The 12,731-nt window shown below is 40.8% G+C and overlaps 1 protein-coding gene across 6 annotated transcripts in view; it reads right to left on the minus strand.

Annotated features, from left to right (window-relative positions):
• TDRD7 (tudor domain containing 7) overlaps nucleotides 1-12,731 on the minus strand; it is a 114,301-nt gene that overhangs the window by 25,758 nt on the left and 75,812 nt on the right. For all 6 annotated transcript variants that reach the window (XM_060409281.1, XM_042243222.2, XM_012120728.5 and 3 more), the window contains 3 exons: nucleotides 6,512-6,698; nucleotides 2,441-2,552; nucleotides 1,029-1,231 (listed from right to left, as the gene is read on the minus strand). In XM_060409281.1, the coding sequence (XP_060265264.1) occupies nucleotides 1,029-1,231; nucleotides 2,441-2,552; nucleotides 6,512-6,698 (502 nt within the window). The remainder of the gene's footprint in view (nucleotides 1-1,028; nucleotides 1,232-2,440; nucleotides 2,553-6,511; nucleotides 6,699-12,731) is intronic.

A 12,731-nucleotide genomic window follows, 5' to 3' on the forward strand; every position in this document is an offset into this window, starting at 1 on the left:
CTCCAGTATTCTTGCCTGGAGAACTACGTGGACAGAGGAGCCTGGCAGGCTACAGTCCTTGAGGTCGCACAGAGTCAGACAAGACTGAGCAACCAACACTAGGTTTGTCATGGCTTTTCTTCCATGGAGCAAGCGTCTTTTAATTTTGTGGCTGCAGTCGCCATTTGCAGTGATTTTGGAGCTCAGGAAAATAATGTCTGTCACTGTTTTCACTTTTTCCCCATCTATTTGCCATGGAAGGGACTGGATGCCAAGATCTTAGTCCCATTAATTTAGAAAAAGAATTATTATATAAATATTTTTGCAATATTAACAGAAGTGAAAACAAACAACTCTCAAAAGATCAATCTCATTATTAGTCTACTTTCTAATCCTTGCCAATGGCCCACGTGAATTTTAGTAACTTTAAAAAAAACAGAAAAGGTTTAATTTTAGCCACTTTTAGTCAAATCATAATATGAAGTATGAAGGTAATTCACTGTTGTTCTATTGATAATTATTAAAACAATATTTTTCCAATGTTGTTATGAAGTTTCTAAAATAATCATTTTTAACACCTAATCCTATTCTTTACAGTGGCTGCTCCACAATTTATTTAAAGGTGTCCTTTCCTGCAGACATCTATGTTCTTCACATTTTAAAAATGTTAAAGCTAGCAATTCAATGAACATCTTCACTGATCTAATTTTCCCTTCTTTTGAATTATCTTCCCTTATATTTGCAAAATATTTCATATAAAATATATGCTCTTTGTAGGAACTCAGAAATAAAAAATCCAATTCTTAATGCTCTTTGTAGGAACTTGAAAATAAAATAAAAACCCAATTCTTTTTTTAAAAAATCCAATTCTTAACAATTACTATTTATGTTTTGGCATTTTCCCCCACTTTTAACTCCCTTCTATCTTTTTTCTCAATACATATGTATTCTGTCTCTATCTAACGTTAGCCTAAAATGTACCGCATTCTATTCTGGTGAATTTATTTCCTGTGCTATGTGTGAACAGACAACAGGGGTCATGGTGGTACCTGAAGGTGAACCTCTAGTGACTTGTCACATATGGCCTTTAAGCAGGTGGCATTGATGTTGATGTCATCTTCTCCTGAGGTATCATACAGAACAACCAGTGGAATGTCAGTTTTTTCAAGTATTTCCACTGCAAAGATCTTCCCACAAGTTAAAGATTCCACCACTTTCACTAAGTCAGGATCATCACTTAGAACTTCCAACCCTGAAAAATATTGAATATTTAAATTTCTATTTAATTAGAAGAAACATTTTAAGAAACATTGATTGTATTCATTCTGGCTACTTACTACAATCATGAATCTACTACAAAATTCTTAAATTTTATAGGGAAGCTTTGTTTTACAAACTTCTTTGTAGTATCCAGCCTTAGGTTTAAAAATATTCATTATAATGTGAAAGTCTTTTTGAGTGATTACACTGCTGCTGCTGCTAAGCTGCTTCAGTCATGTCCGACTCTGTGTGACCCCACTGACGGCAGCCCACTAGGCTCCTCTGTCCCTGGGATTCTCCAGGCAAAAACACTGGAGTGTGTTGCCATTTCCTTCTCCAATGCATGAAAGTGAAAAGTGAAAGTGAAGTCGCTCAGTTGTGCCCGATTCTCAGCGACCCCATGGACTGCAGCCTACCAGGCTCCTCCGTCTAGCTGCAGGCAATCTTACAACAAGAAGAGAAGTTGATGATCAATCTGAATTTCTACCTTAGGAGAAACAGCCTTCACTTTATATACAAGCACATATTTAAAACAAAGAGACTAACGCATATAAAAAATTAGCAACCAATTATGTCTTATAGTCATGGATTTGTAACATTCTTCCTAAAAGTATAACCTTGGTGGTTTTTTTTTTTTTCAGTTTCTAAGTTAAGTATACACAATTATTTCTTTCACAAACATGCATTTATTGAAAATTTAGATAGCTTTCCCCCGCCCTTTCTTTTCAAGTACACCATGATGGCACTGAGAATACCGAAGAATTTTCCGATTTATGAAAGAAAGAGTAAATGCTGCTTAATGTAATATGGGTACTAGGTGAATTTTATCATAGTCTAATTATTCTTTATTCTTAGAAAACTGTAATACTGGAGTGAGTTGCTATTTCCTTCTCCAGGAGATCTTCCCAACCCAGGAACTGAACCTGGGTCTCCTGCATTGCAGGCAGATTCTTCACCAACTGAGCTATGAGGGAAGCCCATATGTTATGTATAATGTAACAAAAATATATAAAAACATTATAACATTTTTATAATGATCATATCCTATAGAGAGGACATTAAACATGAATTTACTTACGCCTTTCAAGAAATAACACATTTAACACCTGGAAATACTTAGTACGCTTTAGGATTTAACTACCCCAAAATACAAAGATGATACACACCAAAGTGGAGAGCTCTTATAAAAGTTTCTTTTTACCTGCGAGCTTACACTTTGTAGCTTGGAATGAGAGTGAACAGAACTTCGGGTTCAATCTGTATGCTTTGCTCTTTTCAACATTTTCACTAAAACCATAGTCAACATAGCATACCTAATGATAACAGAAACAACGTTTAGGTTCAAATAAAATTCTTTATACTTACTTCTTAAAAAAATAAAAACAAAAACTCACGATGCATTTAATTGGATTCAGTTTACTCCTTTGCCAACAGGGAGCAGAGGGAAGACTGCTGAGCTCCGGTGCCTTCTGTTATCAGCTTGTCAGCAGCACACATATCTGATCTGCCATCCCTGGCTGCTCCACTCTTGCCCTACTATCATAATGCCTATATCACCTCCTTCTTTTCTAATTTACACCCCTCCATTATTTGTTTCTAGAGGAGGCACACACTGGGGTATTTGTCAGATTCTATACTCCCAAAGCAGCACTTATGATGGCCTGCTCTCAGCGGTTATGTTTCCAGGGACTGAGATGCTGTCTATGACAGCAATGATGTTGCAGCTGGATAACATGAAATCCTACACTGTAAAAGTAGATAATTCTGTTTTTTTCTCAGTGCTGGGAAGCTGGGTTAGGCTTTCATCCAGCTCAGGAAAAGGTCCCAAGTCTGCCAGACAGAGTTCTGTGTTTACAGAAACCTGCATGATGCTTTCTCATCACCAACACAGATCACTGAGAGCCTGGACAGCATGTATTAATAAAACTTTATTTGAAAAGGACTATATAACCAAAGCCTTTTTCCTTTTGGAGAAAAATTAAATCTAGAGACCTTAAGCTTTGATTTAGAATGACACCTAGGAATAGGAGGTACAGTGCTAAACTTTAGCATGCTTCTCTAATTAAAGCAGATGATAATTACTAAAACAAGACAAAACAAGGCAGGGCAAAGGCGTGGCAAAGAAATACCAAAGAGTTTTACTTTCTGCAGTAAAATAAAGTCCACAGCCTCTGAGTACTGAGATTCTGGTATTAAGTATACAAGACAAAAACTCTCCCCCATCAGAGAATCTAAGGAAGAAAAGCACAGAGAGACAACTAAAGTCTTTCCCTGGCTACCTGCTCACTGGGGCTATGGGGCTTACGTATTCCAGGTTGAAAAGCATCATCTGTTTGAGCTCACATCTTGACTCAGTGCTCCCTGAGGCCTCAATCCCTGGCAGGGTCCCCACACTACAGCCAGCAATTTCTCCAACCCCAAATTAGCACCTGCATTTCCTTCCCCAAAACCTCAGGATCCACACAGCTTTTGTTTCCTTTAATAGTAATCACCACCCACAACTTGGATTCTGCTCTTCCTAGGCCTAAAATGGAGACAGCGTGTTCTGAGAATAGAACATAATATGTGAAATCATGATTCCTGGGCAATTCAGAATGTAATCCCAGCAGCAAGAGACAAAAGAATACTGTTCTAAATTCTTCAAAGGGCTTCTATAGCTCTGAAGCTTTTCTTTTCTTTATTCTTTGGAATCATGATATCATGTATTTGCATGTCAGCTGTAGTTCATAAAACATTTGCCCGTGGACGTCCGGCTAGACTCTCACAGCCCTCTGCCCTTCAGCCCTGGGCTTAGCACAAGCAGCTTCCCTATCCTCGAGTTGGGCCCCAGTCCATTCCTGGCTCTCTGGCTCCCTCAAGTGGTCACAGGCCTCACAGTGCCTTCTGAGTAATAACCAGCAGACACCTCTGGGATGTGGGTCTGGACCAGGTAAAACTGGCACCAACCTGAGGGGTGACTGCCAGTTCCTGTTTCTCATGTTCACCAAAATCTGTGGAAATCAAGGAGGGAATGGATACTTGCTGTCAGGCACAGCAAAATTCAAGAGAAACAAGACTTGTTGAGTAGCTAGTGTTTCTCCTAGTAAGGTGTAAAATTCATCTCTGTCTGGTTCACGGGAATATGGGAACAAGATCAGGCCAGGATTGCCACAACTACTACTGTCTTAAAGAGCTTACTATCTACAACAAACCAAGATACACCTTTTATTCCTAACACCAGCCCACAGCTCTCAGAAGCAATGACATAGCTGGTCGCTTCCTGTTCTGTCTTTCATGGGGGCACTTCCCTGTTCTGGTTCCCATGACATGGTCCTCTTCGTTTTCCTCATTCTTTGGCCATTCTCACAGTCTCCTTTGCTCCTCTCAAGCCCTCCATCTAAGTGCTGAAGTGTTTCAGAGCCTGGTTCTGGGTGATTCTTCCTCTAGGTGACCTGACCTAGTCCCAGGGCTTCAAGGGGCACTTACATGCCGATGCCCCCAACCCTGGTCCTGACTTCTCCCTGAGCCCCAGGCTCATCCAGGTGAAATCAGACAGCTATTCTCAAACCTATTAGGTCCTACAAAATTTTTTATTTTCTTATATATTGATTCTTCTCCCTGACTTCCCAGTTTCAATAAACGGCATGACCATCCACCCAACTGCTCAAGTCCTGAACTCATCAGCCATCCTGAACCTTCTCCTTTCTTCTCTTCCACATCCAATGAATTAGTGTCCTGTCAGTTCTACCTCCAAACACATCTTGAGTCTGTCTTGTTATCTCTGTCTCCACTGTTTCCGCCCTAATTCCCGTTGCAACTGCTGGTTACTACAACAGCCAACTAACTGGTCTTACTTTTGATCTTTGCCCTACACTACAACCTTTGCCCCACATAGGCACTGCAACAACCTTTGAAGCAAATAAACCAGATAACATCTCCCTGCTTATCCCTTCCTTCACAGTTATTTTCTATTGCAGCACCCTGGTTATTTCCTTCACTGCTTTTCACTGTCTTTTCATTTATTGTATACTTGTTTATTATCTGTCTTCTTTCACTAGCATAAAAGCTTCTCGAGGACAAGCCTTGTCAGTCTTGTCTCTTTCCCTAAGACAATGGAAAAAAAGAATGAAAAGTATAACAGGCAGATACTAGCATGATGATAGTGTCTGATTTTATAGGTAAGGAATCAAAGAAGTCCCAAGGTCACACAGCTAGAAGTGGCAGAATTGGGACTCAAACTCAGGTCTAAATGACTCCATATTTTAAATTCCCAAAGCAGAGGTAAGGAAGGAAGGGAGGCCCAAGTGATTTTTGCCCTGTAGATCTCAGACTGGGGGATGATCTTGTGGAGGGTTCGCAGTGTTTATTATAAACCCTGACACACTCTTAACATATCATCAGGGTTTGTACAGTTCTTCTCTTCATGAGCAATCCCTGTGCCTTCAAGCAGCTAAGTTTTGAATTTCCTAAGGGCAGGGAAACAGTCAGGAAGTGGACTGAAGCTGAGCTAACATCTAGGACAGTCATTCCCCATCATCCAGAGGTCACTCAGGTTTCTCACTAAACACACGTTAGTGACAGGGCCACATACTGACTAGGGTCCTAATCATCTGGACTGCCCACCCCCGGCAGTGTTAAGTGTTCTGAGATGTGCTAACCCTGATTTTCAAAGTTTAGACAAAACTGTGTCTTGATGAGCAAGTTCTCATTCTGGGTCTCTAAGGTGAAGGAAGGAAAAGGCAGCAGGGCAGGAGCTGGTCACTATGAACATGGCCAAGTCTGGAAGTACTGGAGCCTCTGATGGAATAGACTAGTGAAAGAGCCCTCTGACCTTTCCGAGATGACCACAAGGGCAAGACTTGGGGCATGGTCAAGTCTTACTTGGGGTTCCCCTCAGCTGGCTGTGCAAGAAAGGAGAGAATGTCATCTCTTCCAATCTATATGATTTCCTTCACTTCCAAGTACTGACCCTGATAAGAAGCCCATAGAGCTCTGATCAGTATTCATTAGGTAACCCTGAGGAATAGGAATGCAGGTTTGCTTATTTTCCTGATTAATTATATCGTGGATTATGGTATTCCAATGGAAAAGAATTTTTTTCTTCGTTTAAACTAAAACTCTAAGATAATATAACTATCACTGACTTAAAAGCTGACAGGGATACTTATTATTATTTCTTTTTACATATATTATCTTTCTAACTTCTGGAGAAAACTAAATACTGTTAGAGGATACCATATTAGAAGCAATATTTTTATTTGAAAAATAATGTGTTTGTCTTCATAATGCTTGCCTTTATCTTGCCCTCTTCCATTGAAATGACCTGTGCTCGTAACCAAGCATCCTCTTCGGCATTTACAGCCAGCAGCTGGCCAACCTGCACAGTCTGGACTGGGGTGACCTTAGGATTCTTACTGTAGTACTCCTTCATCTCATCTTCCATTAATTCTTGAGCAGCAGAGTAGTCTTTGCCCACGTACCTGAATTAAAGGAAAAGAACACAGATGAAGCAAGCTGGAAGAAGGAAAGCTACAGGAATTCACTAATATTACTCTGTTTTTCTACTGTCATCTTTGGTGCCAGGCTCAGATTTGCTTACATCAACAGGGAGGAGAATGTGGATTTAGTAAATATTTATATCTTGAAAAAGGAGAATGCAATAGTGTGGAATCATAAAACAAGACCAAAGTCCAACACACCACAAAGCAGAGCAAATGTTCAATAGCAACGCAGTGACCTTGCAAATGTAACAGTAAACAGTCAAGGAGTTTTTAGAGAAGGACTAGGCTGAGAGAAGACTCAAGGGAAGGGAAGAGAGAAAGCGGAAAGGAAGACACCAGAGGAGGCCAGATGAGCAGGAATCAACCAGAGATTCTGACTCAGGCTGCTGGAGATCTGTGTGGATTACTTAGAAGAGAATCTAGTTAATAGTTCTGCCTTAACTAAGGTGCATATGGACAAGTCTCAAGCTCTGAAAAACCAATGAAACTTAACTTCTCCAAGAGAAAAACAAACCCTAGAAAATAAACAAAATCATGTGACAACCCCTCCCTCCAACTTACCAAACAAATCACAACAAAATGCTGAGTTCTGATACCCTTAAAGAGATGACATGTTTTAGATAAATGCCTCTTTAAACTGTACGCTTCCCAAAGAAAAACTTTTTTTCAGGATACTCTTCTACCTCCTTCTACAATTTTCTGCTATTGACAACTGCAATCACCTGGTTCTAGTTCACTATCTTCCCTTCTGCCATAAATAGGCTGTTGTTTCCTTGGCTTTAAGTCCTCAGAGATAATTCCAACAAAGGCCTCCTTCCAGAATGGAAAACCTGGCAAATCAAGTGTGGCTCCTGTAACAGGAGCTATCTCAGCCATGGGATGAAGCCTTTTGAGTTTTAAGGCTATGCTGTACCAGCACTAGAGTCACCTGGCCAGGGAGATGGGGGATATGCCACAAGAACAGGGCTTTCTGAACTGTTCCAGCTTCTACTTGGGGCCCAAGTAGTCCTATTAGAACTTTAACAAACTATTCATTTAGGAGTGTCTTCCTATCTTCTTGGTAACTACTAGCAGGGCAGAAAACACTAGTGTCAACCTATTTGTTACTAGCAGAAAAGAAGCTTTTAAAAGCCCCACACAGAATGGAAATAATGCCTCTTTTGGAGGCAAAGGCTGTTTTAAACCCACATATGACATACATATTATTTACTCCATACTCTATCATTTGTTTATTGAGCTCTACAAATATTAAAGGTACTGGCTGCACTCTTGGCTCTGGGGTCTCCTAGGACATCTTCACCTCTGCCCGAGTGCCCAATTCCTGGGACCTAGAGTCTCATGGGGACTCCTGGTAGCAATGCAGTCCTGGATGCTCCACTGGCAAAGGCCTAGGCTCCAGCAGTAGTTTGGTGGTTTGCCTAGCATGGGATCCTTCCAGGAAGGAGGAAGGTGGTGAGAAGCAGCATGAGCTCCACAAGCAGCTTTTGCTCTCTGTAGCCACCAGCAGAGAACGACGCTAGCTACATGCTTTGGGTGGGGTAGGGAGATAATGTTACAGCTGGTTTAATAGTGGGTGGTGGCAAGAATGAAGTCATTACCCCCAAATTATGTAGGCCAACTTAGGTGAGCCACAAATAAATGTTATACAAAATTAATTTCTGAGATTGGTGACAACAGATTCCCATACTTGGCCTAAGGGTCCCACCACAGCACCTCCGTGTAACTTTGTGAGTTATAAGCCTACCAGGTTCCAGAGTCTATTGCCTGCCTGGGTAAAGCTATGGGTACTGCTGGATCTGCTAAGTTTTCAGGGTAGCTGGAGGATACCAATAACGGAGGGCAGATATCGCCTACCATGCTTGCTGGTTGCCTGCCATCCTACTTCACACAGAATGCTGACGCTGGGATTCTAAATTACACTGATAAAGCAGATTCAGGTAACCAGAGGACCCTGGACCTAATCATCCTGGAATAGATTGGAACCCTCCTACTGAAGTCTTGGAACTGATCCAGATTCCTGCCAACCCTTGGGAAGAATGTAAGAAATAACATGATTGATCAAGTCCAGTTCTGGGTGACTGGTCTCTGAAAGTGGCCCCCAATGACTATTGGTAACACAAACCCAAGGATCCTGCCAAGGAAGCAGATTTAGATTTTTTCCTTTATAATGTCAAATGGTAAATGTTAGCAAGGTGCTCCTCAACATCCTTCCTTTACCTCAATTTATTAGTGACCCACAGTGGGAAGCCAAACCCTCAGCAAGCTCTTTCTATCCTCAGGCCATACTTCACCTTTCAAATAAAAGCTCCATACATTTACCACCCCTATATAAAACAGACCTCAACAAAGCTTCAGCATGTTTGAGTTTTAGCATTCAAAGATACTTGATTCTCACTTCTTTATCAGACAGTTTGTTCAGATAGAAGAGCTTTAATAGTTTTGCTGCAATATTTTATTAAAGAACTTGGCCACAATTCTTTGTGGCCTTTCTTTGGGTCTTCCCAGCTCAGCTATGACCCTGAGGAGGAGTAAGAGCCCATACCATAAGGGACATTTTGGTTGAAGGAGCCTGGACCCTGTTCTGCTTCAGCTTTTGCCCAGTCTATATATCCACAGCCATACCTTGGGCTGCTCCTTCTGGAGATCCAGCTCTACTGGTTCCTATTGTTTATCCCAAGTCAGAAAGGGCAAATTACTATCTTTCATTTCCTATATCGTCTACATTTTCTCCAAAAGTCCACATCAAGTGCCTGGAGCTGGACTGTTTTGTTTTGTTTTGTTTTGTTTTTAATAATTTCAGTAATCATTAGCCACTTAGGCAATAATTCCTTCTCCAAGGCAATGATATCAAAAGGCTCAAGGAACATACAGAATGATCTCTGTTCATTTCCAAGGTAAACCATTCAATATCACAGTATTCCAAGTCTATGCCCCAATGAGTAATACTGAAGAAGTTGAACAGTTTTATGAAGACCTACAAGACTTGCTAGAACTAACACCAAAAAAAGATGTCCTTTTCATCACAGGGGACTAGAATGCAAAAGTAGGAGGTCAAGAGTTACCTGGAGTAACAAGCAAACCTGGCCTTGGAGAACAAAATGAAGCAGGGCAAAGGGTAACAGCATTTTTCTAAGAGAACGCACTGGTCATAGCACACAACCTCTTCCAACAACACAAGAGACAATTCTACACATGGACATCACCAGATGGTCAATACCGAAATCAGACTGATTATATTCTTTGCAGCTGGATTGAGAAGCTCTATACAGTCATAAAAATAAGACCAGAAACTGACTGTGGCTCAGATCACAAACTCCTTATTGCAAAATTCAGACTTGAATTGAAAAAAGTAGGGAAAACCACTAGACCATTCAGGTATGGCCTAAATCAAATCTCTTATGATTATACAGTGGAAGTGACAAATAGATTCAAGGGATTAGATCTAACAGATATAGTGCCTAAAGAGCCAGGGACCAAGGTTCATAACATTATATAGGAGGCAGTGATCAAAAACATCCCCAAGAAGAAGAAATGCAAAAAGGCAAAATGGTTGCCTGAGGAGGCCTTACAAATAGCAGAGAAAAGAGAAGAAAAAGGCAAAGGAGAAGAGATATATCCATCTGAATGCAGAGTTCCAAAGAACAGAAAGGAAAGATAAGAAAGTCTCCCTAGGTGATCAGTGCAAAGAAACAGAGGAAAACAATAGAATGGTAAAGCCTAGAGATCTTTCATGAAAATTAGAGATACCAAGGGAACATTTCAAGCAAAGATGGGCACAATAAAGGACAGAAATGGTATGCACTTAAAATAAGCAGAAGATATTACAAAGAGGTGGCAAGAATACCCAGAAGGACTATACAAAAAAGATCTTCATGACCCAGATAACCATGATGGTGTGATCACTCACCTAGAGCCAGACATCCTTGAGTGAGAAATCAAGTGGGCCTTAGGAAGCATCACTACGAACAAAGTTAGTGGAAGTGATGGAATTCCAGCTGAGCTATTTCAAACCCTAAAAGAGGACACTGTGAAAGTGCTGCACTCAGTATGCCAGCAAATTTGGAAAGCTCAACAGTGGCCATAGGATTGGAAAAGGTCAGTGTTCATTCCAATCCCAAAGAAAGGCAATGCCAAAGAACATTCAAACTACTGCACAATCGCACTCATCTCAAACACAAGCAAAGTAATGCTCAAAATTCTCCAAGCTAGGTTTCTTTTTTTTTTTCCCAAGCTAGGTTTCAACAGTACATGAACTGTGAACTTCCAGATGTTCAAGCTGGATTTAGAAAAGGTAAAGGAACCAGAGATCAAATTGCCAACATCCACTGGATCACAGGAAAAGCAGGAGAGTTCCAGAAGAACATCTACTTCTGCTTCACTGACTATGCTAAAGCCTTTGACTGTGTAGATCACAACAAACTGTGGAAAATTCTTAAAGAGATTGGAATACCAACCACCTCACCTGCCTCCTGAGAAAACTGTATGCAGGTCAAGAAGCAACAGTTAGAATCGGACATGGAACAATGGACTGTTCCAAATTGGGAAAGGAGTACATCAAAGCTGTATGCTGTCACCTCGCTTATTTAACTTATATGCAGAGTACATCATGTGAAATGCTGGGCTGGATAAAAAAGTGAAAGTCGCTGAGTCGTGTCTGACTCTTTGCAACCCCATAGACTATACAGTCTGTGGAATTCTCCAGGCCAGAACACTCAAGTGGGTAGCCTTTCCCTTTTCCAGCAGATCTTCCCGACCCAGAGATCGAATCAGGGTGTCTCCTGCATTGCAGGCAGACTCTTTACCAACTGAGCTATGAACATAAGCTGAAATCAAGATTGCCGGGAGAAATATCAATAACCTCAGATATGCAGATGACACTATCCTTATGGCAGAAAGCGAAGAGGAACTAAAGAGCCTCTTGATGAAAGTGAAAGAAGAGTGAAAAAGCTGACTTAAAACTCAACGTTCAAAAAAGATCATGGCATCCAGACCTATCACTTCATGGCAAATAGATGGGGAAACAGTGGAAACAATGGCTGACTTTATTTTCTTGGACTCCAAAATTACTGCAGATGGTGACTGAAGCCATGAAATCAAAAGATGCTTGGATCCTTGGAAGAAAAGTTATGACCAACCTAGACAGCATATTAAAAAGTAGAAACATTACTTTGCCAACAAAGGTCCGTCTAGTCAAAGCTATGGTTTTTCCAGTAGTCATGTATGGATGTGAGAGTTGGACTATAAAGAAAGCTGAGTGCCAAAGAATTGATGCTTTTGAACTGTGGTGTTGGAGAAGACTCTTGAGAGTCCCTTGGACAGCAAGGAGATCCAACCAGTCCATCCTAAAGGAAATCAGTCCTGAATACTCATTGGAAGGACTGATGCTGAAGCTGAAACTCTAATACTTTGGCCATCCGATGCGAAGAACTGACTCATTGGAAAAGATCCTGATGCTGGGAAAGACTGAAGGTGGGAGGAGAAGGGGAACAACAAAGGATGAGACGGTTGGATTATATTTTTCACTGACTCAATGGATATGAGTTTGAGCAAGCTCCGGGAGTTGGTGATGGACAGGGAACCCTGGTGTGCTGTATTCCATGGGGCTGCAAAGAGTTGGACACAACTCAGCAACTGAACTGAAATGAGTCTACATTTTCTCCAAAGTCCACATCAAGTACCTGGAGCTGGACTGTTTGTTTACAATTTCAATAATCATTAGCCACTTAGGCAATAATTCCTTCTCCCAGGCAATACAAAAGGCTCAAGAAAGCAGAGGGCTAATCTGATATTACACTAGAAAGGTGGTGATTGGCTATTCTGACTTTTCATAAATGCTACATAATTCCAGATTAAACAGTATTTCCTACATAGTGGATGGCTGCTTTTACTATGGATTAGGTATTGCTTCTGACACATTAATATATAGTTACTATTAAGCTTTTGACATATTTTTTTTTCAGTTCAGACCATATCATCATTCCAATTTTTAAAACTGTTAGAAATCTTTTCTTC

The sequence above is a fragment of the Ovis aries genome, chromosome 2 (genome assembly GCF_016772045.2).
Source record: "Ovis aries strain OAR_USU_Benz2616 breed Rambouillet chromosome 2, ARS-UI_Ramb_v3.0, whole genome shotgun sequence".
Classification (NCBI taxonomy): domain Eukaryota; kingdom Metazoa; phylum Chordata; class Mammalia; order Artiodactyla; family Bovidae; genus Ovis; species Ovis aries.